This window comes from Hydractinia symbiolongicarpus, chromosome 12 (genome assembly GCF_029227915.1).
Source record: "Hydractinia symbiolongicarpus strain clone_291-10 chromosome 12, HSymV2.1, whole genome shotgun sequence".
NCBI classification, from domain to species: Eukaryota; Metazoa; Cnidaria; class Hydrozoa; order Anthoathecata; family Hydractiniidae; genus Hydractinia; species Hydractinia symbiolongicarpus.
In genome coordinates, this window is record NC_079886.1 from 17,994,309 (window position 1) to 18,018,205 (window position 23,897).

The 23,897-nt window shown below is 34.7% G+C and overlaps 3 protein-coding genes and 1 long non-coding RNA gene across 6 annotated transcripts; 1 reads left to right on the top strand and 3 right to left on the bottom strand.

The window, feature by feature from the left end:
• Positions 1-430: 430 nt before the first annotated feature.
• On the bottom strand, positions 431-1,894 carry LOC130621336 (uncharacterized). The gene is made up of 4 exons (XM_057436631.1): positions 1,651-1,894; positions 1,387-1,568; positions 1,247-1,304; positions 431-1,098 (listed from the first exon to the last, which is right to left on the bottom strand). Exons 1-4 carry the CDS (start codon positions 1,892-1,894, stop codon positions 431-433), a joined length of 1,152 nt encoding a protein of 383 aa, XP_057292614.1.
• A 10,472-nt stretch (positions 1,895-12,366) lies between these two features.
• On the bottom strand, positions 12,367-21,447 carry LOC130621569 (uncharacterized). 2 transcript variants are annotated; one of them, XR_008980878.1, is made up of 5 exons: positions 19,278-21,447; positions 14,069-14,267; positions 13,776-13,957; positions 12,737-13,168; positions 12,367-12,444 (listed from the first exon to the last, which is right to left on the bottom strand). XR_008980878.1 is itself a non-coding variant. In XM_057436874.1 (4 exons), the coding sequence occupies exons 1-4, from the start codon at positions 20,754-20,756 to the stop codon at positions 13,100-13,102; spliced, it is 1,929 nt and encodes a 642-aa protein (XP_057292857.1). In that variant the 5' UTR covers positions 20,757-21,447; the 3' UTR covers positions 12,367-13,099. The 2 variants fall into 2 exon arrangements, 1 of the variants encoding a protein (XP_057292857.1); XM_057436874.1 differs by having other exon boundaries at positions 12,367-13,168.
• On the top strand, positions 12,917-22,785 carry LOC130621571 (uncharacterized). 2 transcript variants are annotated; one of them, XR_008980880.1, is made up of 5 exons: positions 12,917-13,056; positions 14,084-14,267; positions 19,278-19,454; positions 19,881-20,242; positions 22,474-22,785. It is a non-coding gene; the product is annotated as an uncharacterized LOC130621571 (long non-coding RNA). The 2 variants fall into 2 exon arrangements; XR_008980879.1 differs by lacking the exons at positions 19,278-19,454; positions 19,881-20,242.
• LOC130621570 (tyrosine-protein kinase BTK-like) lies at positions 15,800-17,901 on the bottom strand. Its single transcript, XM_057436875.1, has one exon. The coding sequence runs from the start codon at positions 17,699-17,701 to the stop codon at positions 16,655-16,657; it is 1,047 nt and encodes a 348-aa protein (XP_057292858.1). The 5' UTR covers positions 17,702-17,901; the 3' UTR covers positions 15,800-16,654.
• Positions 22,786-23,897: the final 1,112 nt, after the last annotated feature.

Below are 23,897 nucleotides of genomic sequence, written 5' to 3' on the forward strand. Positions count from 1 at the left end.
ATGGTTTTTTGGTAGAGAAAGTTCAGTTTGATCCTGAGTTTTGGAACGATCTTAAAAAAAATTGTGTTCCTTCTATGTGCATATCTGAAACACACGTTCTCACAATAAATGGTATATATGGAATAAAAACAATAAAAAGGCTATTTTTATAGCCACACATTTATAAAAAATATTATTTGGTTAAGACTGTTCCGGTAAGAAGTAAGTAAACAGGTTTTGTTATGCATAAGTTGAGGAAAGTAAGGTAAAACTTAAAAAACAAAATTAAAAAAATTTAAAGCACAAAACATTTTGTTTACCAATAATGTTTTTTATAGATATGTGGCTTTAAAAAAAACCGTTTTTTTCTTCACCAAGATTATTTTGCTTGTATGAGGCGTGGATTTAAATTGCACAGAGCAGCACAGGTTCGAACAATATGATCAGCATGTTAAAGCATGGTGATTGATAACACATACTTGAGAATGCGAAACGTTTTCATGCGATTAATTGCTCGTTCAATATGAATCCGCAAATTTGCAACATTTTTAATACGTTTACATTCTTCAGTGGTCATTTGCGCTTTTATTCTAGCACCTGGTTGAATACTTAAACTACAAAATCTTAAAAGTAGATCTTCTTTTATTTGGAACCCTCTGTCTGCCATTATTTCATTATCTCTTTCCAGCGCATCAAAAAACCCACTATCCTCACAAATGCACTTGTCAGACGTTCGACCACCATAACAATCTGACAGAAAAGTGATGAAACCAGCAGGAGAAATTCCAATTAAAAATTTAATTGTATTATGACTTTTGTAATCTGACCAGGTTTGTGCTTGAAGCTCTAAAGATTTTGGTCTTTCGATAAAAACTTCTGTGCAGTCAATAATGCAGCGCAGCTTGTAATGTCCCATTTTCTTGTAAATATTTGGCAAATGATCCCTAACAGCCTCTCGAGGAAGCCAGTTTACCAAGCAATTGCCAAGGACAATGCTAAGGATACGTACCCAAGTGGTGAAAATATTTGAACATGTTGCTAGAGAGATGTTAAATTGGTCAGCAAGATCTTCGTTAAGAAGGACTAAGCGAAGTCTCATCAAAGTCAAAAGAAATTCACCTTTAAAAGACAATTTTTTTCTTTGACATTTAACAAATTTTCGCTGCACCTTTGTGATAAGATGCCTCTTAATTCCACGCCAATAGTTCACAGCCGGTAAATGTGGCTGTACTAAGGAAAATACTGAATGCAGCTACACTGCACATACCTGTAAAAAACACCATTTTTTGTCCCTTTTTATTTGCACCCATGTAAAGTTGTGACTTCTGTTATTGAAGATTTCTCGCCTTTTAGATATTTTCAGTTTTAGAGACATAGCTGAAAGTTCTTTAATGAGGAATTAATTACTTCCTGCTTGTCAAAACAAGAAAGACATGGCTCTGTATTCTCTTGTCTGCAATACTGGTGGTCTCCCTGACTTGACTGATCAGATGTGCCAGGTGACAAGGTACGCTTTTTGGCTTTTTTAGGACGTGGCTGATGCTGTCGATTGAGATCTCTTCGAGGAACAGGCTCTCTAAAAACCATACCTAAGTTTTAATGATGGATACGGATTACTGCAGGTTGGTTCTGCATCAACAAATTGCTCACTACAAACCCTGTCACTTGTACGTGGACTCCACGAAGATTTATCATCTTTTTCTCTCTTAACTCTCCGTACCCATTCCAAACGATTAGCTAAATAACGATTGGTACTGGGAAAACAAAACAGGCGATATGGTGGTGGTTGACAGGAGGCACAAGTTCCTTTAGTTAGAGGCTGACTATTATGCTCTGTGCAAATATTTTTCCTCCACTTTTCCAATTTCCTTGTGTTTTTCATACACCCAACAACAGCAGAATTCGCAGGACCCATCTTAATAAGACTAGAAAGCCTCACAACACAAGGTGACTGCCAGAGCGGTTTTGTTTACCCCAAAATCGTCCCAGTCTTTTTATTAACGCGGTCTCGCGCTATGTTGAATCGGTGTATTCATTTGCACAATATGTGTCAACAGATGAAAGCGAGACTTTAATAATGATGCTAGAATCTTTTGAGGAAAATAGGGAACCTCGGATTGAATTGCTTTCTTCCGATAAGTGCTTTATATTAACTACGAAAGACATTGAAAGAAATAGTATGAGAAATCGCACATGAATAACTTATTTAAAAACCCAAGTATGTATCAAATTGCTTTGCAGAGGTTGCCAATACTTTGCGAACACCCTTATTCAAATCAGGTTAAGATAACTTTATTGTATAAACACAGAACACCGACATCGAAGTTCTACAATGTCTGCTACCATCTTGTAAAGCTCTATTTATATTTTGTTAGTGTTCATTCTATAAAATAAGTGAAGTAAGTTGTACTGAGTCTTGTGACTCGCCTTGGTGTGTGTTGATATTTCAAATAGCGCAACATTCCTTTTGGGCAAAAAAAAATTAAGCGGTAAAACGGCTTGTGAGGGTTTTAGCAAGGCCCACAAGTCTATCCAGGGTGTACCATCGTTCGCGGTCACTTTCTGGGTTTGCCACAATGATGGAATAGTGTATTTGTTTTTAACCTACCTGTATACCCAATGTGCTTCGCTTCTTTGATCGATTTTCATACAGGGGTGTTTTCGATTTTTTGAGAATAGTACGGATGCGCATTAACGGCTGGCCTTTTAGAAGATGCTAACGATGTTATAGTTCCCATTCCCCTTTTTTCATCAAAGTTGAACGACTAAGGCGAAGTGCACAGTATATAACGGTTGGTACCTAGTTGTGCCTTTGAGAGTATATTTGTGTTTTAGCATTAGAGTTTGGAACATTGTTCAAATAAATCAAAGTATTGATTGTGAGATAACAAAACAGCAAGCTGGAATAATGGAACTAATCTACTGACTCTTTTCCTTGTGAATTGTAGAGGTTACACCCTCTAGGTATTTGTATTCAGTACAAGATCTCCCTTTCTAAAAACTTTTATAGTTTTTCCTAAATAGTTGCGAAAAGTGATTTTTTAGTCGTAAATACATCCATAAGTTGTAGTATGTTATGTTTTGACCGTCCATTTTAATATACATTTATAGGGATAGTGTGTTTAGATGTATTGATTGTGAGATAACAAAACAGCAAGCTGTAATGATGGAGCTAGTCTACTGACTCTTTTGTTTTGAATTGTAGAGGTTATACCCTCTAGAGATCTATATTCAGTGCAAAATCTCCCTTTTTACAAGGATAGTCTGCAGAATCAAGGTAATTGAACTAAAGACCTTCTATAAACATTACATCACAAACACCTACTGACAGTTACAAATTGCTATACGATAGAAAGAAACAAATAAATATGAAACTCTAAATACAAAGCTATAAATAAGAGCCGACAACCACCCATGCGCCAGGACTTGTGAACCTGGCCGTAGCTTTCCACATGTGTTACGGGATCCCAACACTCAGCCTTACACAGGTGATTGACGCTTGGGACCAGCCCTATGTCAGGACCAGCCTGAAGTTACTGGGGTAAAATGCGTGGGCGTTAATCCACGAAGACCCGAAAAAGAAATTTAAAACCCTCTTGCAAAGCTTCTTATAACAATAACTGTGGGTACATCAGGATCGTTAACCCTGTAGACAAAGTGAGCAAACTTGGCCTCCCTAATAGACTAAGGTTAAAAGTGGGGCCGTCACACCCAAAGACAAGACAAATAACCCCCTTGCTTAGCTTCTTTTAATTACTCTGTAAGAGAGTGGGGAGTGAGCAAACTCCTGAATTACGGTAGGCTGCTGGTGAAAATAACAGCCGGGGTAATAAAACCGCTAGGAAAAGAAATCATCCCCCTTTTGCAAAGCAAAACTTGCGTTTTCACAGCTTGAGAAAGAACAAAACATACACTGTTAAGTTATTTATATCAGACGGCTTAACCTTAACTACTGCCCTGTCATCGCATTTCAACCACTCGTCTACATTCCGATCTTTAATAAATGCCCAATAATGACCTGCTGCTAGTGTGCCTGAATGATTTATAGTTGCCACTAGTTTGTATTTGTTGGTAAAAGATACATCATCTGCCGAATGTGAAGGTACCTCCAATATGTTGCCAGAGTGAGAGATACAATTAACAATTTGGTTGTTTTTTATAACATTGACCTTTTATGAAAAAAGCTTCCTTTTAGAGTAGAAAAACGTACTTAAAAATAATATTTTGTTTTTCCTCACCTCCGTAACTCTATGAAATTCGTGAAAGTAAATGTGGCGAAAAAAATTCAAGGCAACGAATCGCGAAAATAAATATCGCGAAATTGTCCCAAATTTTTTATCGCGAAATTAAAATGTCGCGAAAATTTCTGACTTATAAGGTAAATAGTCTTGGTATATAGGAATTTGTCGGGATTCACCTCACAATTGAGTTTGATGTCAGGATGATCATTGTTAAGAAAAATAAAGAGTTCACCCGTTTGATCTTTTCTTTGTCTTGTAATAATGTCGTCAACGAAGCGTTTATAGAATTTAGGTTGACTTGGCTGTCTGACAGCTTCTTTTCCATTATCGTCATAAAGCTGTTGAACATGCAACAGACAATGGCTCTTCCATGTTCCAACCATCTTTTTTAAATAGACTTCGTTAATGATGTAATCGTAATCTATCCTTTCTTAAATAGATATGTTCGTAAGAAAGGACTCAACATCGTAAGAAACGTACTCTTTGTTCTGTTCCAGCAGTCTGTTTTGAAAGCATCACTGGAAAATCTTGTGTTAGAAATGATGTAGGGATTTAAACTAACGGTTTGAGATACTCAGCAATAATTTGGGCAGCTTTGTATGTGTATGTTTATGAAGAGCAATTCGTGCCAAAATTATTTTCCGTGTAATTTTTTTTTGTTTCATCCAAATATTTTTGGCAGGATTCATTTTTTTTAGGATATTATGTTAAATTTATTTTCGACTTTAGATTTAGTTTTTTGGAAGCAACTACTTTTTTGTCGTTTTCTTATTTTCTTTGGCATTTATTTATTTTTTAAGTGTATGAAACCATTTTTTGCACACGTTGTTGTTTTTATTTTCCACGGCATGTTTTTATTTTTGCCTTCTTTCCCAGTCTCTTTTAATCTGCCAAGACCCGTTCGACTGCCCCGCAATTCTGGTAAAAAAATATGGCGGACGAAAACAACAACTTCCCAGAGGCTTTAACAAGATGTGCACAAACTTTGTTGAGTATGGTTGAAAATTTACGGAAAACACCAAATACTGGCCAAACTACAAGAAACAACATCTAACGACAACGATGGTGCAGAGTTTTCGCGATTATTTCGTAGTAGAATGTTAAATAACCCTTCAGCTTCTTCCACCACCACGTTTGTGAGCACCACCAACATCACCACAATGGCACCAGCATCGATGTCAGTCACTGCTTCCACTTCAACTCTTCCCTTCAGCGTTTCACCTGGACTTTTAATAACTCCAAGACGGTTTAACCATGTCAGCAACCGCAGGAGAGGTACACCTGCCAATAGGTACAACTCACCAAGAACAAGAAATGGTGTTTTGACATTTTTTTGCTTGTCGAATAAAACAGATGCAAGTACTCCAGACACAGAAACAAAAGTAAATCTGTTACTAGCTGGTTTGGGTGAGAAACGAATAACATTTCCCCTTACTGAATCTTCAGGACAATTTTTTGAAGTATTCTTCCAGAATTGTGAAAAACTTATTATTGGTGGTGGGTTTGAGTTGTTAAGAAATGAAAGGAATTGTAGATATTCCGAATCATCAAATGAGAGAGAACGAAATACATTATCATGGTTTATATGGTCGAAAATATGAGTTCTAAGCACTTGGAAATGCTTTTAAAATTTGCAACATCATATAATAATATTCCTAAATTTCGAGCCCTGAAAATTCATGTTACCTGCATGGAAGAAAATGAAGGTGTCTATCCAAAGTCATCTGCATGCACTGAAACAATTCGTTCACCTATAGTGCATAATTCCAAAGAAGAATTCGAGTTCAACATAATTTCTGCTCTAAAGTTTGAATGTGAGGGAGTTTTTTGTCAGGTATGGGACCATCCCAGTCAATCCCATAGAAATCATAGTCATCCAGAAAAGTCAAGCATTTTTTTAAATTTCTAAGATAGTAGTCTATATTTTGAGAACAACTTATTCGTTTTTTTGTTTGTTATTAAGGCTGCTATGTTGTTTGTTACTTTAATTGGCGAAACTTTCGTGAGAAAAACTTTCGCGAATTCGCGATTTTTCGCCATTTTCGCGAAAGTTTATCTCGCGAAAATGTGCGAGTTTCTTCATTCGCGAAACTTTATCAAAAAAATCTAGCGAATCTTTTTTTTTCGTGAAAGTTTCTCTCGCAAAAGTTTCTCCAATTAAAGTATTCTTTTTATATTTTGTTTTTTTTTGCGTTTAGTTTTTGTTTGCAAAATATATGTACTTACTTGAATAAGAGCTGCTATTTCTGCGTCGTAATTGACTTGGCTTTGATTGTTCATTAACCCCTCAATAAATAGTTGCATTGCTGTTCTTTCACTAGCATAGGACATTTTATGGCGAATCCATCCTTCTCACCAGATATCCAAATCACGATTTATTCTTGTTAAAAATATGTAATGTAAGCAGAACAGATCCATGGCGCAGGAAGGGTCTAACATATCACAATCTTCCATATAATAAAACAAATTGTAATACAGTTTCAGCACGCCACACTTCCTCGACCTGGACCACGCAAGGGGTGGTTTAACATGAACCATGCAACATCTACATTTTCACCGCCTTTGTCGGAACGGACACGTGAAGGAAGGCCGTACTTAAGGATTGCGTCTGTAAAACACTGAAGAACTGTTAATGCTTTATTATTGTTTGAATTATAGGAATACTGGGACTCTACTAAATCCATCCACGCCAACATGAACGACTATGCGCCATTTATATAAGGAATAGTAATGGGTATATTATGTGTTGGAAACAATAAGAAACTGTTAGTATTAATTGCACACAACGGTTCGATACAAAAAATGTTACAAGTATATATACGTAGGTATAATCCCTGAAAACATACCGAGTAAGTTTGTGGTTTCCACCTATGTGCCACAAGGATAACGGTGCTGGTACGTTATATTTACGTCGGTGAACTGGGGATTGTAACTATCTTTTAGTAACCGCAATAGGGTCAACTCTCCAGAGAGATTCTCTTGCTTTAGTTCTACTCACTCTGATTCCTTGTCTGGATAATTCACCCATTAGTCTCCTATATCCATTCTTAGGAAATACACTACAAATACGTTGTACTTTATCGTCGAGTGATTGCTCGTCCACATGACTGCAAAAGAGTTAGTGCAAGTTCTGACATTCTTTTTTTGACTGTCCTTACAGAAAGAATTAATATCCGGGCAATGTCAACGTATGAAAACTGGTTGTCAAGCAAATAGAATAGCTGCTCGTAATTAATTTTTACCTTCCGTCTATCACGTTCTCCACATGTAAAAGGAACCTCGTAGCCAACTGTAAATTCATTATTTTCAATACCATCATCAACTAATCTATTTAAGGTGTTATTAACTCTGAGAAGGTCTCATCACCGAAGTTGCCAAGCCTTATTATTTGTGGGCTAATCTGGTCTAGCAACCTGTTTGCAGAATCAAGTATGTTGTCATCTACAGGCTCTTCCAAGTCTCTGATAAGAGACAGAAGCAAACTACGTATTCCACTTACTGCTGCTTCCACCGACATCATGGAGTTACAGCAGGAGGAATGGTTGTGTCCTGCATATGTCCCCTGCGCATTAATGACGTATTACGCAAAGCATTATTGACAAAAATATTCTTCCGATTGGATAATACACGAAAAATGTTTGTGCTCAAAATTTTTTTCAAAAACATTTAAAAAAAAAAAAAAATAACAAATAGTAAACGAAAATAAAACGAAAACAATAAATCTGCGACAAAAAAGATTTACTGGTCAAAATAAAAATGAGTCTTTCGAAAATAAAAATTACACGGGAAATAATTTTGGCACGAATTGCTCTTCATATATGTTCCTGTCTGGGCAATTATTGGGCGAAACTAAGTCTTCAATGGAAATATCATCGATAGAATCAAAATTATGGTGTTTTTTTTGTTCCGTACAATTTCGCAGGCTGGTTGGCATGTGGGTACCTTTTCTCGTATTTTGGGTGTCCAGTGAAGTTCCGATAGAGAAATTCTTGGAAGTTTTTATAGTCAGGTAAATTATCCCTTTTATTACACTTGATTACTTTTATTTCATGTATTGTTTCTAATGTATCAACTTTGTATATAAAATAGAGTAAACTTTTTGTTTTTAACTTTGTATACTACTGGTGATTGTGTAAGCCGAAAAGCTTTTACTTTTTTAAAATATATATTGATTTTAAATACAAAATGGCGCAGAGGTTTGATATTCACTGAAAATATTTCATTGTTTCCTTACTTTTCTTCTGGTTTTGTTTACCACGAAAACCGGACCTTTTTGGAAAAAAATTCGCGTTAATTAAGGACTATTCAAGAAGCTTAAAAGTGCTAATTAGCGTTATTATCACTCACTTTAAGGTCTAGCCACGTCCTTCGCGTTAATTTTCGATAGCATAAATTTCAATTCCGTTAAATACTTGACCAGTTTAATATTTTTTTATTCTTTGTTTGTTTATCTTTGGTTACAGCGTAGTAAAAAATACTAATAAATACCAACACCATTCGAGTTTCATTTGCACAACCTGCACACACACGCTAGGAGACCAGCTTTTTATTAATTTCCTAAAAATAGTGAGTGTGCCCGATTTCTTTATCTCCTTTGGCAGGCTGTTGCAAATGAAACTCGCCCTAAATAACAGTCCATATAAAATGCATGCTATTTTCTCTGTGGACGGTAGAACCAGACTTTGACCACCGCTTAGTGCATATGACATACTTTATGTTTCAAAAATATCCCAAATGAACATAGGGTTTAAATGATTTATACTTTTATACACTTCAGTTATAAGCATTTGAATATTTTTAGCGTGAATACTGGCCCTACCGTCTAAAGTATTGGGCTATTTTAAAGGATGGTTAAACATTTAATAGACAGCCCTAAGTCCACTTTTACGAGCCTTGTCAATCTTAGTGTTACTGGCTTTTATTGCAGAACAGCCACATAAGGCTACAATAGTGAAAACAGGACCTTATATGGGCATTAAACAATTTAGAGGATTTATCCACGTCAAAAAAATTCCTAATCCGAAGAGCATTTGTCCTATTATTTGCTATCTCACATATATCAGTTATGTGAGCATCAAACGATAAATCTTTATCTATTTAAACCTAGTAACTTCACTGTATTAGTTGATTTTTTTAAAGAACCACTAAATTTGATTATGAGATAACAAAACAGCAAGCTGTAGTGATTTGACTAGTCTAATGACTCATATTTTAAGTGGTAGAGGTTAAACCATCTAAAGACCTCTATGCAAAGCAAGATCTCCCTTTTACAAGGATAATCTGTACAACCAAGTTAATTGAAAAAGCAACCCTCTGAACAACGCAAATATTGCAACAACAAAACAATAAAAACCAACACATATTGACATAAAACGTATATATATATATACAAATAAATAAAAACTATAAAAAGGGGGCAAACAACTACCTATCCGCCAGGACTTGTGAACCTGGCTGTAGCTTTACACGTGTTACGGGATCCCAACACTCAGTCTTACACAGGTGATTGATGCTTAGGACCAGCCTTGGTCAGGACTAACCTGAAGTTACTGGGGTGATATGCGTGGGCGTAAAACCACGAAGACATGAAAGAGAAATTTCGCACCCCCTTGCAGAGCTTCTTACAAAAATAACTATGGGTACAGCAGGATCGTTAACCCTGTAGACCAAGTGAGCTAACCTGGCCTCTCTACTGGACTAGGGTAAAAAGTGGGGTCGTCGCACCCAAGGAGAAGACAGTCGAACCCCTTGCTATGCTTCTTATGATTGCTCTATTAGCCTTATTCATGTCGCGGGGGAATGGTGACGAGTAAGGCACTTGTCGGGAAAAAAATAAACATAATGGTAGTTGTCAAAAGTAAATAAAGGCGTTATTCTAGGCAAAAAGGTTTTAATAAAGCAGAAAAAGTATTACACACAATGGTTAAATGGTTTTGTTCCTCAGCGTTCTGCTTTAATAATTATAACTCGACAGATTCAAATAACGAGCCTATGAAATACTATCGTTTACCTCGTGATCCAGAAATACAAACAAAGTACAAACAAATTTTTAAAACATGTGGTATAAATTTTACAAAGGGACATATTTGTGCTGCTCATTGGAGTTCTGGAAAACGAATGACATCCTCTGATTTACCAGACGTTGCAGTTCCAGAAGAACAGTATGAGAAGTTACATCAAAAACTTATCACTGCAAAGGACTTGCTATCTTCTTATAAAAATCCGTCTCAACAAATTAAAAATCGATACAAAAATGCTAAACGAAAATATGAAATAGCAACTGCTTTGATCTCCACAACACCTAAATCAAGTAGAACACCACCAACAAAGAAAAATGAAGACAACACAAGAAGACCTAGAACACGAACACTATCTAAAAAACAGTATAATCGTAAATTGGAACTAGCTAACCTAAAAATTTCACAGCTATTAAAAGACCTCAAGGATGCTAATTCTAACTTGAAGATAAAACTATTAAAGCTAAAAAAGAAATACGCAAACTAAAAAAAATGAACTCTATCATAAACAATAAATTAAACCATTCATATCAAGAAATATCTGATATGAAGAAAAGAGAATTTACTCACACCAATTTAATAAAACAGCCAACTACCTTTCAATACCTATCCCAGTGGGCACTTCAACGTTGAATCAACGTTGAAAAGACGTTGCTTGCGACGTTGAAAAGACGTTGATTTTACGTTGCAAATGAAAGTTTTTTTGACGTCTTTTTCCGACGTCTATTCAACGTCGGACATCAACGTCTTTTCAACGTTGAAACAACGTCTCGCAACGTCTTTTCAACGTTGAAACAACGTCTCGCAACGTCTTTTCAACGTTGAAACAACGTTGCAGGACGTTGTTTCAACGTTGAAAAGACGTTGATGTCCGACGTTGAATAGACGTCGGAAAAAGACGTCAAAAAAACTTTCATTTGCAACGTAAAATCAACGTCTTTTCAACGTCGCAAGCTACGTTGAAACAACGTCCTGCAACGTCTCTTCAACGTTGAAACAACGTCTCGCTACGTCTTTTAAACATTGAAATAACTTCTCGCAACGTCTTTTCAACGTTGAAAAAACGTCTAACAACGTCTAATCAACGTCGTTTGGAAATGCTCTCGCAACCGTTATTCAGCGTCTTTTCAACCTTAAGAAACAGACAAACTTGACCGAATCAAATCATAATCGCCATTGTGGCTTCAGTTTTATATGTCCATAGTTTACATGTCCATGTATCTATTCCCTAGCATGATTCCGACGCTTATATTTGTGTTACGTTATTTGTACATGGTTATTGCGAAAAAGAAATAAAATCATTTCTACGATATGTCATTTTTTTATTATAAACATCGGCAGTATATACAACTTCTCCGCTGAAAACTTCCTAAATGAAACTTAACGGAGTTTTATAATACAAAATATAAAAACGATATTTCAAGTATTCACAACTGGTACTATGTGAGAATCTCCAGCGTTCCAACCCAATGCAAAAAATGTAACGCAGCAATGACGAGGTTGTTAAACGTGCAGTATTTGCAAATTTATAGCTGCGATTTCATGCGCCAGGCACGCCTCCTGATAAGGCAGCCTGTTAGTATGCTCAAATCACCTAAAGTGTCAAGCAAAACTGTTGCACCGAAGTCTTTAATCAAGCATTGGTTAGAGAAAAAGTATGTTTTCTTAATGAAGTCAGAGTTGAATACAAGGGTGTTTGTTAAGGATACCAGATGCGAATAAATACGATCATGATGCTATACTTTATAAAAAGTGTGAAAAGCCACCGTCCTCACCAGGTGCAAGAAGTCCAGGAATCGAGGTTGAAAATTACAATAAAAATATAATGAATATTATATTAGCACTGTATTTCCTTAAAAAAAGCACCCACTCATGCATATTCCATACTTTTACTAGTCACAAGTCCGATCTCTAGTAGAAACACTAAAAATTGTTGAGCTAAAATCACTTTAACATTTTGCCATTCTAATTTTCTGCCACCCAATCAAAATTAATATAAGCTAGAAGAATTTATTACGGCGCTTGAAAAATTTATAATCCTCTCTGATATAAAAGTTGTAAATTATTTAAAAATTAATCGATTTAATTTTCTTCGGCATTAGTTCTTCCCGCTCCTCCACATCTATCAGGTGCATATTTAAGGATTGATGCCGTACACGCACGAACTTCTCCTTCTGTCGCATTCTTTTGATGTTTGATAACAGTTTCTACAACGTAACAAAATTCTTATCACATATTGATGGAGGTAGTTTACAGTACAACAGCTGGACAAATAGATTTCCTCAGATTAATGTGTATTTTTCCCCCTGAACGTCGACCCCTCGAAATGGCGGGAAAAACTTAATACAAACTTGTCGGTTTGGATTAGCACTTTAATAAGAGCTATTGTATTTATTTGTACATATTTTAACCGACAATAAATAAATTAACAACAACAAACTAAAACGCTTACAAGCACATATATAAATTGAATATTAGGAATAGGATTTTTTTACTAACCGACAACAGCTTTATATAAGTTCATCCTTGCAAACCCAACCTTTTCACTTTTTCCCTTCCCTTTCATGTTGAGTGCCGACATTACTTCATTATTCATGATTCTATAATGAAAGTGGAATAAAAGTAAAACAATCGACATCGTAAGCGCATTTAATATATAGTTGCGAGTCCATTAGGCTGCGGGGCCGCATTCCGTAAACTATTCATTCAATTAAATAATTCTTGGACCTCGTGCACGATTTTTTTATGGAGAAGATGAAACGAAGCATGTGGGCACAACAAAGTGATTTTCCACTACCACTGTAAACTACACAACAAAGGTTAGTACATTTTAAATTCTCTAAGGGGTACTTATGCTTTGACTCACTTTAACAGAACATTTTTCACATTTTCGCGAATTTTTGAGCCACCAACTCTTGATAACTGGGATAGCTGTAAAATGAAACATATATCAATAAATATATTTCTAGCTACAGGTGCACACAAACACAAAAGTAGAAAAGTAGTATTTAGCTAGCTATAGTTGTTTCCAGGAGGGACAACAAAGGCAGTTCTTTAAGCTGTGTTCACACTTCATTAGAAGTGTAAGAATTCTCAGATCCAGGTTAACATTATCAAATTTTGAAAAAGAAAACAAGGAACTTTTGAGAAAAATGAGTGGCATATTTGGATTTATCAGCAAAAATTATATAACATAGGAAATTTAGAATACCAAGAGATTATTAGAACAGGATTTATTGTAATTTAAAGTTTTTAAATTTTATAAGAGTTAAAAAATTTCACTGCAGTTAATTTGTGTGGTCATTTCTTCATACAACATCAAAAGTTTGGCAGTTGTACTTAGTGTATAAACTTGAAAATTTGCATGTTTCCATAAATTTTGATGCTGAATTTAAATATGTTGGTCATTTTTGTTAAAAATGATCAGAAAATTCCAAGCATGTTAACCCGGATCCGAGAATAAGTGAACATGCTGTCAGGCTAAATAGTGTGTTTCATGTATCCTTTGGGAAAAAATGAATGTAAATGTTTAACTGACCAATCTATCATAGTTTGACTTGTCTTTTAATGTCTCCTCAAACTCTATTAGCTCTTGAACACTCTTTAGCAGTTCAAATGGCTCCTGTGGTTGAGCTGTGTCCGGCTCTGCTGCTTTTTCATTTTGTCTTCCCAACAAATTCCTGATATCGGTTAGGAGATACAATACCCTCTTCTGAAACTCTAAATCATAATTGGATTTTTTATTTACTAAATATATATATACCATGTATTTCAGTGGGATATTTTAAACATATCTATTTTATTGAATCCTGCTTTGTAATTACAACTTACTTCCTGTCGACATAGGAAAGGGATCGTTTCCAGAACTTCCACCTGCATTCTGTGATCCAGATGGTGTTTGTCTTACTGGACTGACATGCTTCCTCTTTAAACTATTTGGTGGTGTATGTGTTGGTGTTGTGTTTTGATGTTGTATCAATGGTCTGACTTCTGGTGACATGATGGATGAGTCTGTAAGCACATAAAAAAGGTATTTAATATCAATGTTGTATTAAGGGTATAAAAAAGTGCGAGAATAAAAGCGTGCAAAATAAAAAAGTGTGAAACTTGTTATCCCATGAAAACACTAAAATCGCACTTCCTAAAAATGTTGCCGATTAACACTAATTAATTCCGCCCTAATCTAAAAAAATTGAGGGACTAAAATTAATCCCACACTTTTTTTATTTTCACACTTTATACCCTTAAGGTATATAATATGCCTTATGTACTAATCTTTGTGCATATTAAATTCCACATATTTGTGCTTAAAGAATGTACATGTATATACAAATAAGAAATCTGTTTTGAACATTTTGTAAAAAAATTATGTAAGCACTTACCAGAGTCTTGAGCATCATCTTCTATATGTCGATATGTCATTGGTGGTTCACTTGGTATTGGTTTTTCTAAAAGTTTTCATTTTTGCATAAAAAAATCATAGCAACAGTGCTTTTCAAAAATAAATGTTTGAAAACTTTGAACATTTCGAAATACACAAAGTAAAAACGTAACAAGCTTTTACGAATTGCATAAAAATTGCATAAAAATTTCTGGAATACAAAATTAATCATACTTTTTGTAAACAATACATCACAAGACGGCGAGCTTTGTTTTTTTGTGATGACTTCTTCGTCATCCGTTTCTGCCTCCTTGAAATCAAACTCCTCACATAGTTTTCTATCTGTAAAGATAATATATAATGGTTCTGATACATGATTAGTTTTTTTTAAAGTTGTATTTGACTAATTAATTGAAGTAAAGCCACTTAGCATCGTACCTCCTGTAATTTTAACTCGGACTAGTGGAAATTTGTGCCATAATGCTGTAGGTTCTTTTAATTCTGCAGCTGCCTTCTCGACATTCAAAAAACTTGGCCAGTAGACTAAATTATTTTTTATCCAAACTGTTGGTATTGTACCTTCTTCTTCTTGTTTGTTTTCCAACCATATTGCTCGGCTCCAACTCATTTTATTCAAATATAGCTAATATAAAACAATGGTTACTCAAGGGAATTAAGGATTTAAATATTGACTTAACATGACAAGATCAAATACCGGATTGTAAGACTGTCGAATGAGGCATGAAGTTGGCTGATAGAAAATCTCAATCTTTTTCCAGCTCTTTGCAATAATTACAAGTTTAATAACTAAGTTTTAACCTAATTTGTATATATACATAATACAAGTGGTGTGTGCAGGTCTCTGGTATAAAGCAAGTAGTGATCACCAAGTTAATTTTCTTATTTTTGTTATAATTTTAGTGTAAGAATTGTAATTTATCAAGCAAGCAAGCACTCTATTTTTTAATAGAATTCCACAGGTGCACAAAATGTATTGAAGGAACCTTCAAGCAGACAATACAATCATAAGTTTTCAATCCTCTACGTTTATTTATCAGCATTTTCACTTCTGCATAGTTATGAATGTCTTTCAAGTACTTAAATGTCACAATTTTTTGCGAATCGATCGAGTTCAGATATTTCGCGGGATTAAATTTTAGTCAATATGCCTTTTTCATGAAAAGTTGGATTTTTTAAGTCAAAACAAATTAAAAGAATTTACATGGGCTTTGGAACAAAACATGCAGCTTTTTAAATATGATGATTTATAACTAAGAATTACTAAATACTTGATATTTAGCTTCAGCTATATATTTTTTTGTCACAATGTTTTCGAATAGATTGCTATAAATGCTTGCATATGCCAGGCACGCCCTCTTATAAGGCAGCCTGTTAGCATGCTCCAACCACCTGTATGTGTCAAGCATAACTGGTGCACATGAAAGCAAAATAGCAAAAATTTTAAATGGTTATTGAATCAAAAGTTATATCTTCAAATAGATTGCTATAAGTATGCTTGCATGTGCCAGGCACGCCCTCTTATAAGGCAGCCTGTCAGCATGCTCCAACCACCTGTATGTGTCAAGCATAACTGGTGCACATGAAAGCAAAATAGCAAAAATTTTAAATGGTTATTGAATCAAAAGTTATATCTTCAAATAGATTGCTATAAGTATGCTTGCATGTGCCAGGCACGCCCTCTTATAAGGCAGCCTGTCAGCATGCTCCAACCACCTGTATGTGTCAAGCATAACTGGTGCACATGAAAGCAAAATAGCAAAAAATTTAAATGGTTATTGAATCAAAAGTTATATCTTCAAATAAATTAGTAAACGTATGCTTGCATATGCCAGGCATGCATTAATTTCGCAAATCAGTCAATGAAAATTTTTGGGAGACTTAATTTCTCGAATGCAATGCAAATTCGCAAAAAATTCTGACAATAAATATATATGTAGAATAAAATATAAATATTTTATTGTTTTGTTTTTACATAGAGTGCTCAATAAAAATCGAGCTGAATAATATATAAATTATTATAATCTACTGAGTTGAATAAGCAATTGAGACAACAAAGGTCTCTCATGTGGTTTGTTTTTTAACATGTTTGTTGCAATCATCAAAAGCTTTTCTGATGCAACATGTTTAGCAATACTTTCAAAGTTGTATCCCAATGTATATACATCTGTTTCACAGGAGACATATGAGCCAGGTACATTGCGCAATTCGAATGCCAGGTGTCTGTGAATGGTGTTGTATCTTTGATGCTTTGGAGTCCCGGGTTTTATAGAGTAACGGACTGGGTCTTCCACCAAGGTTGCTTTTCCAAAATCAATTATCTTAACATGCTTCAAATTGCGCAATAAGATGTTACGTGAATGGAGATCATTGTGTAATATCCCTTTGTTGTGTAAGTCATGTAAAGCATGTATTAAATCAATACATATTGGCTTCCAATATGGCAACTTAACACTATTTGATATAGTATCACCCAAAGTTGGGGCAGTCACATCATTGCCAATAAACTCTAAAATCAACCTATTCGGTTCACACATACCAAATACAAAAGCAAAATTAGGATGACCAGACATCTCCAATGATATGGCACATTCTGCAAGCATTTCTGTCCTTCCAAGTTTTTCTGAAAAAATCTTTACTGCCACCTTCTGTTGTATACTAGGTATAAAACCTTCTTTGACTGTACCAAACACACCAGAACCTAATATCTCCTGTTTCAGCATCAGGTCTGTTCGATTAAAAATCTGCAGCTTGCTGTTTAATTTCCTGAGAATATTGTGGCTTTTGTTTTGATGCAATTTAATCAAGGAGCCTGAATATGTGATTGGACCAGATTGTTTCAATGTGGTTACAGGTTTCCTTTTCTTTACCTCCCTTTTCAAAATTGAATTATTTTTTTCCAACTCCATTATCCTTTTCTCCTGGAGTAAGGATTTTTCAACCTCCACTTCAATCAATTGTTGTTTTTTCAATTTTAATTTTTCCCTCTTGTTTTGGTTCCTTCTTTTCCTTGATTCAGCAGAACGTGGATGTTTCCTACATAAATATACCAAGAACAAATTCATTTTAGGAATACCTTGAGTGAACTGAACTTTTCGTTAGCTAAAACCCTAATAAATATGAAAATTGTATAGAACAACACCTTGAAAGGGCTATGATTTGATTCAACAATAGTCATTTTGTTAATTCACGAAAAATGTCTGTCTACCTTACTACTAATACAAAAGCTGACATTGCTAAAATTAGTTAGCTCGATTGTTATCAACTGTAATATTGTGTGTTTGGATAGTGGAATAAATGCATACCTTTTAATGCTATCTTTGGTAGCTAAATTCTCCATGATTAAGTAAAGATGTTCTTGTAATGTAATATATTTAAAGTTCTAAAACATATAGAATGAAGATTTATTTTGTAAAGTATAAACGTGTGAATTACGAAAACTATATTATACCTTATAGGGGAACAAACAGGAGGTCAAAATTTTGTTGTTGTTTTTTTCTGTTGAAATAAAATAGTACGATGAGACGATAACAAAAATGTGTTTTTTATCAACTATTTTTCAATCTGATGTTGAATAAGAGCAATTTAAAATTTCAATGGTTATGAAGTCATAGTTGTGTTAGCAAAGCTATCAGGTGACTGGAAGCTTTAACATGTTGACCCTGAGACACATCTCTCTATCTCTGAACGAAAAAAATTGAAGAAAAAAATTCAAAACCTCACGAAAATTAGTCAACTTAAGGTAACTCTTGAAATTAACTCTGTACTCTAGAAAGTTTGCCAGAAAATAAGAAATAAAAGAAATTGATCAACATAATCTTCTTTTTGCCTAATATAACACAATGGTATTATGCCTAGTTATATATTATAATACATGACTAATTTTATGTGACTGACATTGTGAGCAAAATGCAATCTATATTATGAAATATAAAGTTAATTGAAGTTCACCGATTTATATATACAACTTAAGTACTAAACACATCTTATGAGGCAGGTTTATTTTTCAAATAGATTTCTATAAGTATGCTTGAATGTGCCAGGCACGCCCTCTTATAAGGCAGCCTTTCAGCCTGCTCCAACCACCTGAAAGTGTCAAGCATAACTGGTGCACACCAAAGCAAAAAAGTGATGTTTGCTTCTAGTAAGTCGATGGAATTAGTTTAACTTAAATTTAAACTTAAAAATATATAAAGAGGTTTAACATTGAATATCAGTTATTAATAAATATATATCCTAATTAACATCATGATGTAGTGGAAATAATGCTAAACCTTTCTCCGTTACAATATTTACCACTTTCCTTTTCAGCTCTGTCATTGGTATTTCCATCCGTCTCAACAATCGCATTTTGTTTTGTGGAATAAGGCAAATATCTAATTTCATTGAGTCACAAGGTGAATGAAATAAGCTTTCAGTGATCTCGTTAGCTGCTACATCACATATTACACTTTCATTCATAATTTCCTTTATAAATATGTAACTACCATTTTTCAATAAAAAACAATTATCTCTATTTCGACTTGACATCACTGTTTTTAGCACTTTTTTTGAATATTTTGTTCCACAATTTTCAAGCTCAGTAATACGTTTGACTACTTGTACTGTAGGATTTTGTGAATTACGAACAAATTTTTTTAGAATTTGCAAGTAATTTTCAAATGGAAAGCACGACATGGCATCTAAGGGCAAGTTGAATTTCTCGACGTCAGATGATAGATGAATTAAATTATGCACGTTGTATGAGCAGAAATAATTTCCATAAAATTCTTGTGAATTTGTCACAAAATATTCCAGAAGTTGATGAGCATAATTCAAGTAAGCAGACCTGATACCACCATTAGATTCCAACATGATTTTGATAGCAATTGATAATGATAGGAAATGAGTAAAGGCTTCCTTTGACAATATACCTTTTAATACAATTGGCCCTGTGAATAGTAAGAATTGTCTAAATTCTGTGGCCTTCCATCTGCAGAATTCGTTCAGTGATCGTGGTTGACGAACAAATTCAGATGGAAGTGTACCATTTAGCTGAACCAACTTGCTGGAAATTAACGTTATTTGATTTCTGGATAATTTGCATAGTCTTGGACCATCTTTAATCAGGAAATTCAGTAGACGTTTAACGACCCCTAGACATACCAAATGCATGTAATCTAAAACAAAGTCTGTAACACAACATATGTTATACTGTATCAGGGGGCTTAATTTGAGCTGGTGTTTTTTGTACTCATATTTTAGAAAACCAGCGTCAGTACGGGGATTTTTATCAATGTCATTAAAGATTATCCGACCTTCGATATACTCTCCAGCAACAGTACAACGTTCACAACCGTCGTATCCTGTATGGCCTTTTATGCCTTTTAAAAATTGCCTTGCTGGGGCGTCGCAAGTGAAAAAGTGCAAAGCCACTCGTACATCAATATCATTTACGATCATGGTATCACTTCGAAGTTTATGCAGCTCTTCCAGAAATTCATGGCAAAAGTATTCAACAGGTGTTGGTTTGCTATTGCCACAAAAAAGTGCTATCACAAATGGTGTTGCATATTCAAATTGACCTAGAATTGGCCAAAATTGGGTGCTTGATGACTTATATAAAGGTATTCCATCTATATTTATTGCAAGCTTGATATATTCTGTTACGGTGATGTTCGGATTGTTAAGAAGCATTCGTCTTATTCCATTTTCTATGCCCAAGTAAACATATTTTCCCGCACAGATTGAATCTGTGTTCACGTTTCTTGGTGTCTTGAGAAGAGTGCGACTATCTTTTGGGAGAGTATGCCCATTTTTTCTCAAGATGTCCAAAAGTTCATTAACAGAATTTCTTGTAACTCTATTTCGCACTGCCCATGACGCAAGTTCTTCCGATAATGTGATGTTTCCCATTGCATCACTTAACCACTCTTCATCACTACTACTGCCACTGTCATTTACAGTATCAGTTGAGTCAATATCACAGTCCATGCTACATGAATTGCTTTCAATGTAACACTCTTCAAAAATTTGATTTCCCCCTTCCCTGTGAGTTTCAACTGCATCATCGCTATCACTGCTTCTTGCAAGTTTGTTCACTTCAGCAATATTTTTTCTGTATCTTTTCAAATATGCCATGACACTAAAAAATATTTTATAATGATAAAACGTTTTTATATCATTTGATACCTAAGGGCAGAGATTTTGGTAGAATGAAAATTTGGCGGTGCCTGCCAAATTAAATTCCCCGCCAAAATTAACTTTTTCGCCATCCGCCAATTTTTTCGTGTTGCTACTGTACAAGAGGATTTCAATGGACATGCTTTTAGTATTGACGACGAATGACTTTTTTTTTATCTAAAGTTGATGGTTATTAATGTAAACAAGATGCAGGCGCTGCATAAACTATCTCGCTATTAAAAATGCACAACTATGAAACATCGACAATGCGACCCAATTCTACAATTTCTGCTAACAAAAAATACAGCCTATCATTCATGGTTACAGTGGCGCGATTGAAACGTTTATGGTCTTAAACGGCATTTAGGTGACAAAAAATTAACACTTTGATGTCACTATCATGTTCAGTATACCTTTTTTGTTAACTGTGCCAAATGTTGTCGAAAATAAAGTAGTTTTAATTTTTGGGCTAATTTTGGCCTAAAATGACATTTAGGTGACAAAAAATCCAAATTTTGAAGTTACCATCATGTTCAGCATACTTTTCTTGTTAATTGAGCCAAATTTTGTCGAAAATAAAGTAGTTTTAATTTTTGGGCAAATTTTGGCCTAAAATGACATTTAGATGACAAGAAATCCAAATTTTGATGTCACCATCATGTTCAGCATACTTTTCTTATTAACTGAGCCAAATTTTGTCGAAAGTAAAGTAGTTTTAATTTTCGGACCAATTTTGGCCTAAAATGACATTTAGGTGACAAAAAATCAAAATTTTGATGTCACCATTATGTTCAGCATACTTTATTTGTTAACTGTGCCAAATTTGGTCGAAAATGAAGTAGTTTTAATTTTCAGACCAATTTTGGCCTAAAATGACATTTAGGTGACAAAAAATCAAAATTTTGATGTCACCATTATGTTCAGCATACTTTTTTTGTTAACTGTGCCAAATTTTGTCGAAAACAAATACCAATTTTGGTCTGAAACGTCATTTAGATGACTTCTAAGTACTTAGAGAGTTTAGGTACGAAGTTTAAATCTGTGACGTTGCAATTGACCATTTGGGACATAGTTAGCCAGTTACGAGTTGGAAACCAATACTATCCTCGCAGGCGAGATAGTAAAAACTAATGTTGTCACATGATTTACAAAGAAACAAACAATCTTTCATATTTTTAATGAGTTTTACGTTATCCGTCAAATTAAATTCCCGCCAAAATTAATAAATTTTGTTCTCCGCCAAATTTAATTTTTTTTGTTATCTGCCAAATTTTCTTCCCGCCAAAATTTTTGGATTGCAAGTATGTGTAATGTACTGTAAAATAATAAAAAAAGCTGGAAATACAAAATAACAATACCAGGCTGGAACATTAAAAAAGTAAGACCACCTCAGCCTGGGCATTATATCCATTAAATATTTTTTGAGAAATCTAGCTAGCATTGTTTTTTTAGAGATAAGTCTCTGGAAATAAATTTTTCTTACATTCTGAAGAATCCCCATCTCTCTTGTACTGAAATGTCGACTTGTTGACATGCAGACAAATAACATCACTTCGGCAATTTTTTGCCGACATGGAAAAATTTGATTTAAAATAATTTAGGGTCAAACGATTTATTTCTAGAATGTGTCAAATAAATATGCGTGAAAATTTTAGCTAACTTTTTCTTTCTTTAGATTCTGCTACGAATGCTACCGAAGCAAAGTTTACGAATTAGCATATGCTGTACAGAAATACTTTACTCACGTCTGTGGTTCTTCGCCCTTTTCGCCTTGTGAGTTGATACGAACTTCTTAGGGGCTTAGGCGCGAATTTCCTCATCGAAAGTTTCCCGCCAATGACTAGGAGGGATATTACATGCGACAAAGTAAAGGTTTAAATATGTGAAAGCGAAGTAAATAAACAGTTATTATTGTATTATAAATTATAATTTGACAAAATGGATTGTATTTTAAATGTCTCACATCCATAATACAAGTTGAAATATTTGTTTCTCTCAAAATACGAGGACAAAAAACCCCCTGATAAATATTACAAAAAATAAATCGAACGTTTGGTACGCTCTGTTGAAAAAAAATCCATTGAATGTTTTGTGTACATTTCATGTTTGTGTTCATTCATTCTCTGATGTTATGTCACAAAAGTTTTAACATAGCATAAGAGAATGAATGCACATTCGGCTCTTATGTAAAAAAGTACATAGATGCGGCTGTAAAGTTGCAAACAAATGGTAATATTTTGAAGTAGTAAAACTGCAGTAAAATTAGCGATATATATGAAAAACAACATAACGTCGGCATTAATATATCCAATCGCTGACAAATTACAAAAAAATTAAGTAAAACGTGCGTTCTTTATTTCTAGTTTATGACGATCTTTAACAAACACCGAGTACGCTTCGTTATTTTGTTGGACAGTTTGGAACACTTCTATGAACGTCTGTTTGAGATATAACTTTGCAGGCCAGTGTGAGACGAACTAAAACAAATAAGATTTGAACGGAACAGATTCTCGGTAAAAAGTTAATTTGGTGCAACGTTGAATAAACGTCGATAAGACGTCGGTTGAATCAACGTTGCAGTGCAACGTTGAATAAACGTCGATAAGACGTCGGTTGAATCAACGTTGCGGGTGCGACGTTGAATAGACGTCGGTTGAATCAACGTTGCGGGAGTGACGTTGAATAAACGTCGATAAGACGTCGGTTGAATCAACGTTGCAGTACGACGTTGAATAAACGTCGGTTTTACGATCGTTGAAACAACGTCTTTTTTCGACGTTGTATCAACGTTGATATCACGTCGGTTGAAACAACGTTGTGGAAACGACGTTGAAAAGACGTCGATGATGCGACGTTGTATTCATGTCGGAGGGCAACGTTGAAAAGACGTTGAATTTACGTCGGTTGCATCGACGTTGCAGACCCAACGTTGATTAGACGTTGAATGTTGGTTGCGACGTCGCGACCAGAATTCAACGTCTAATCAACGTTGAAAAGACGTCGTGTGCCCACTGGGTATGTGGTTTGACATTAGAACAGTTTGATATTATACTACAATGTTCTCTACCCTATATTCACTTAATTCCTTACCCCGACTGT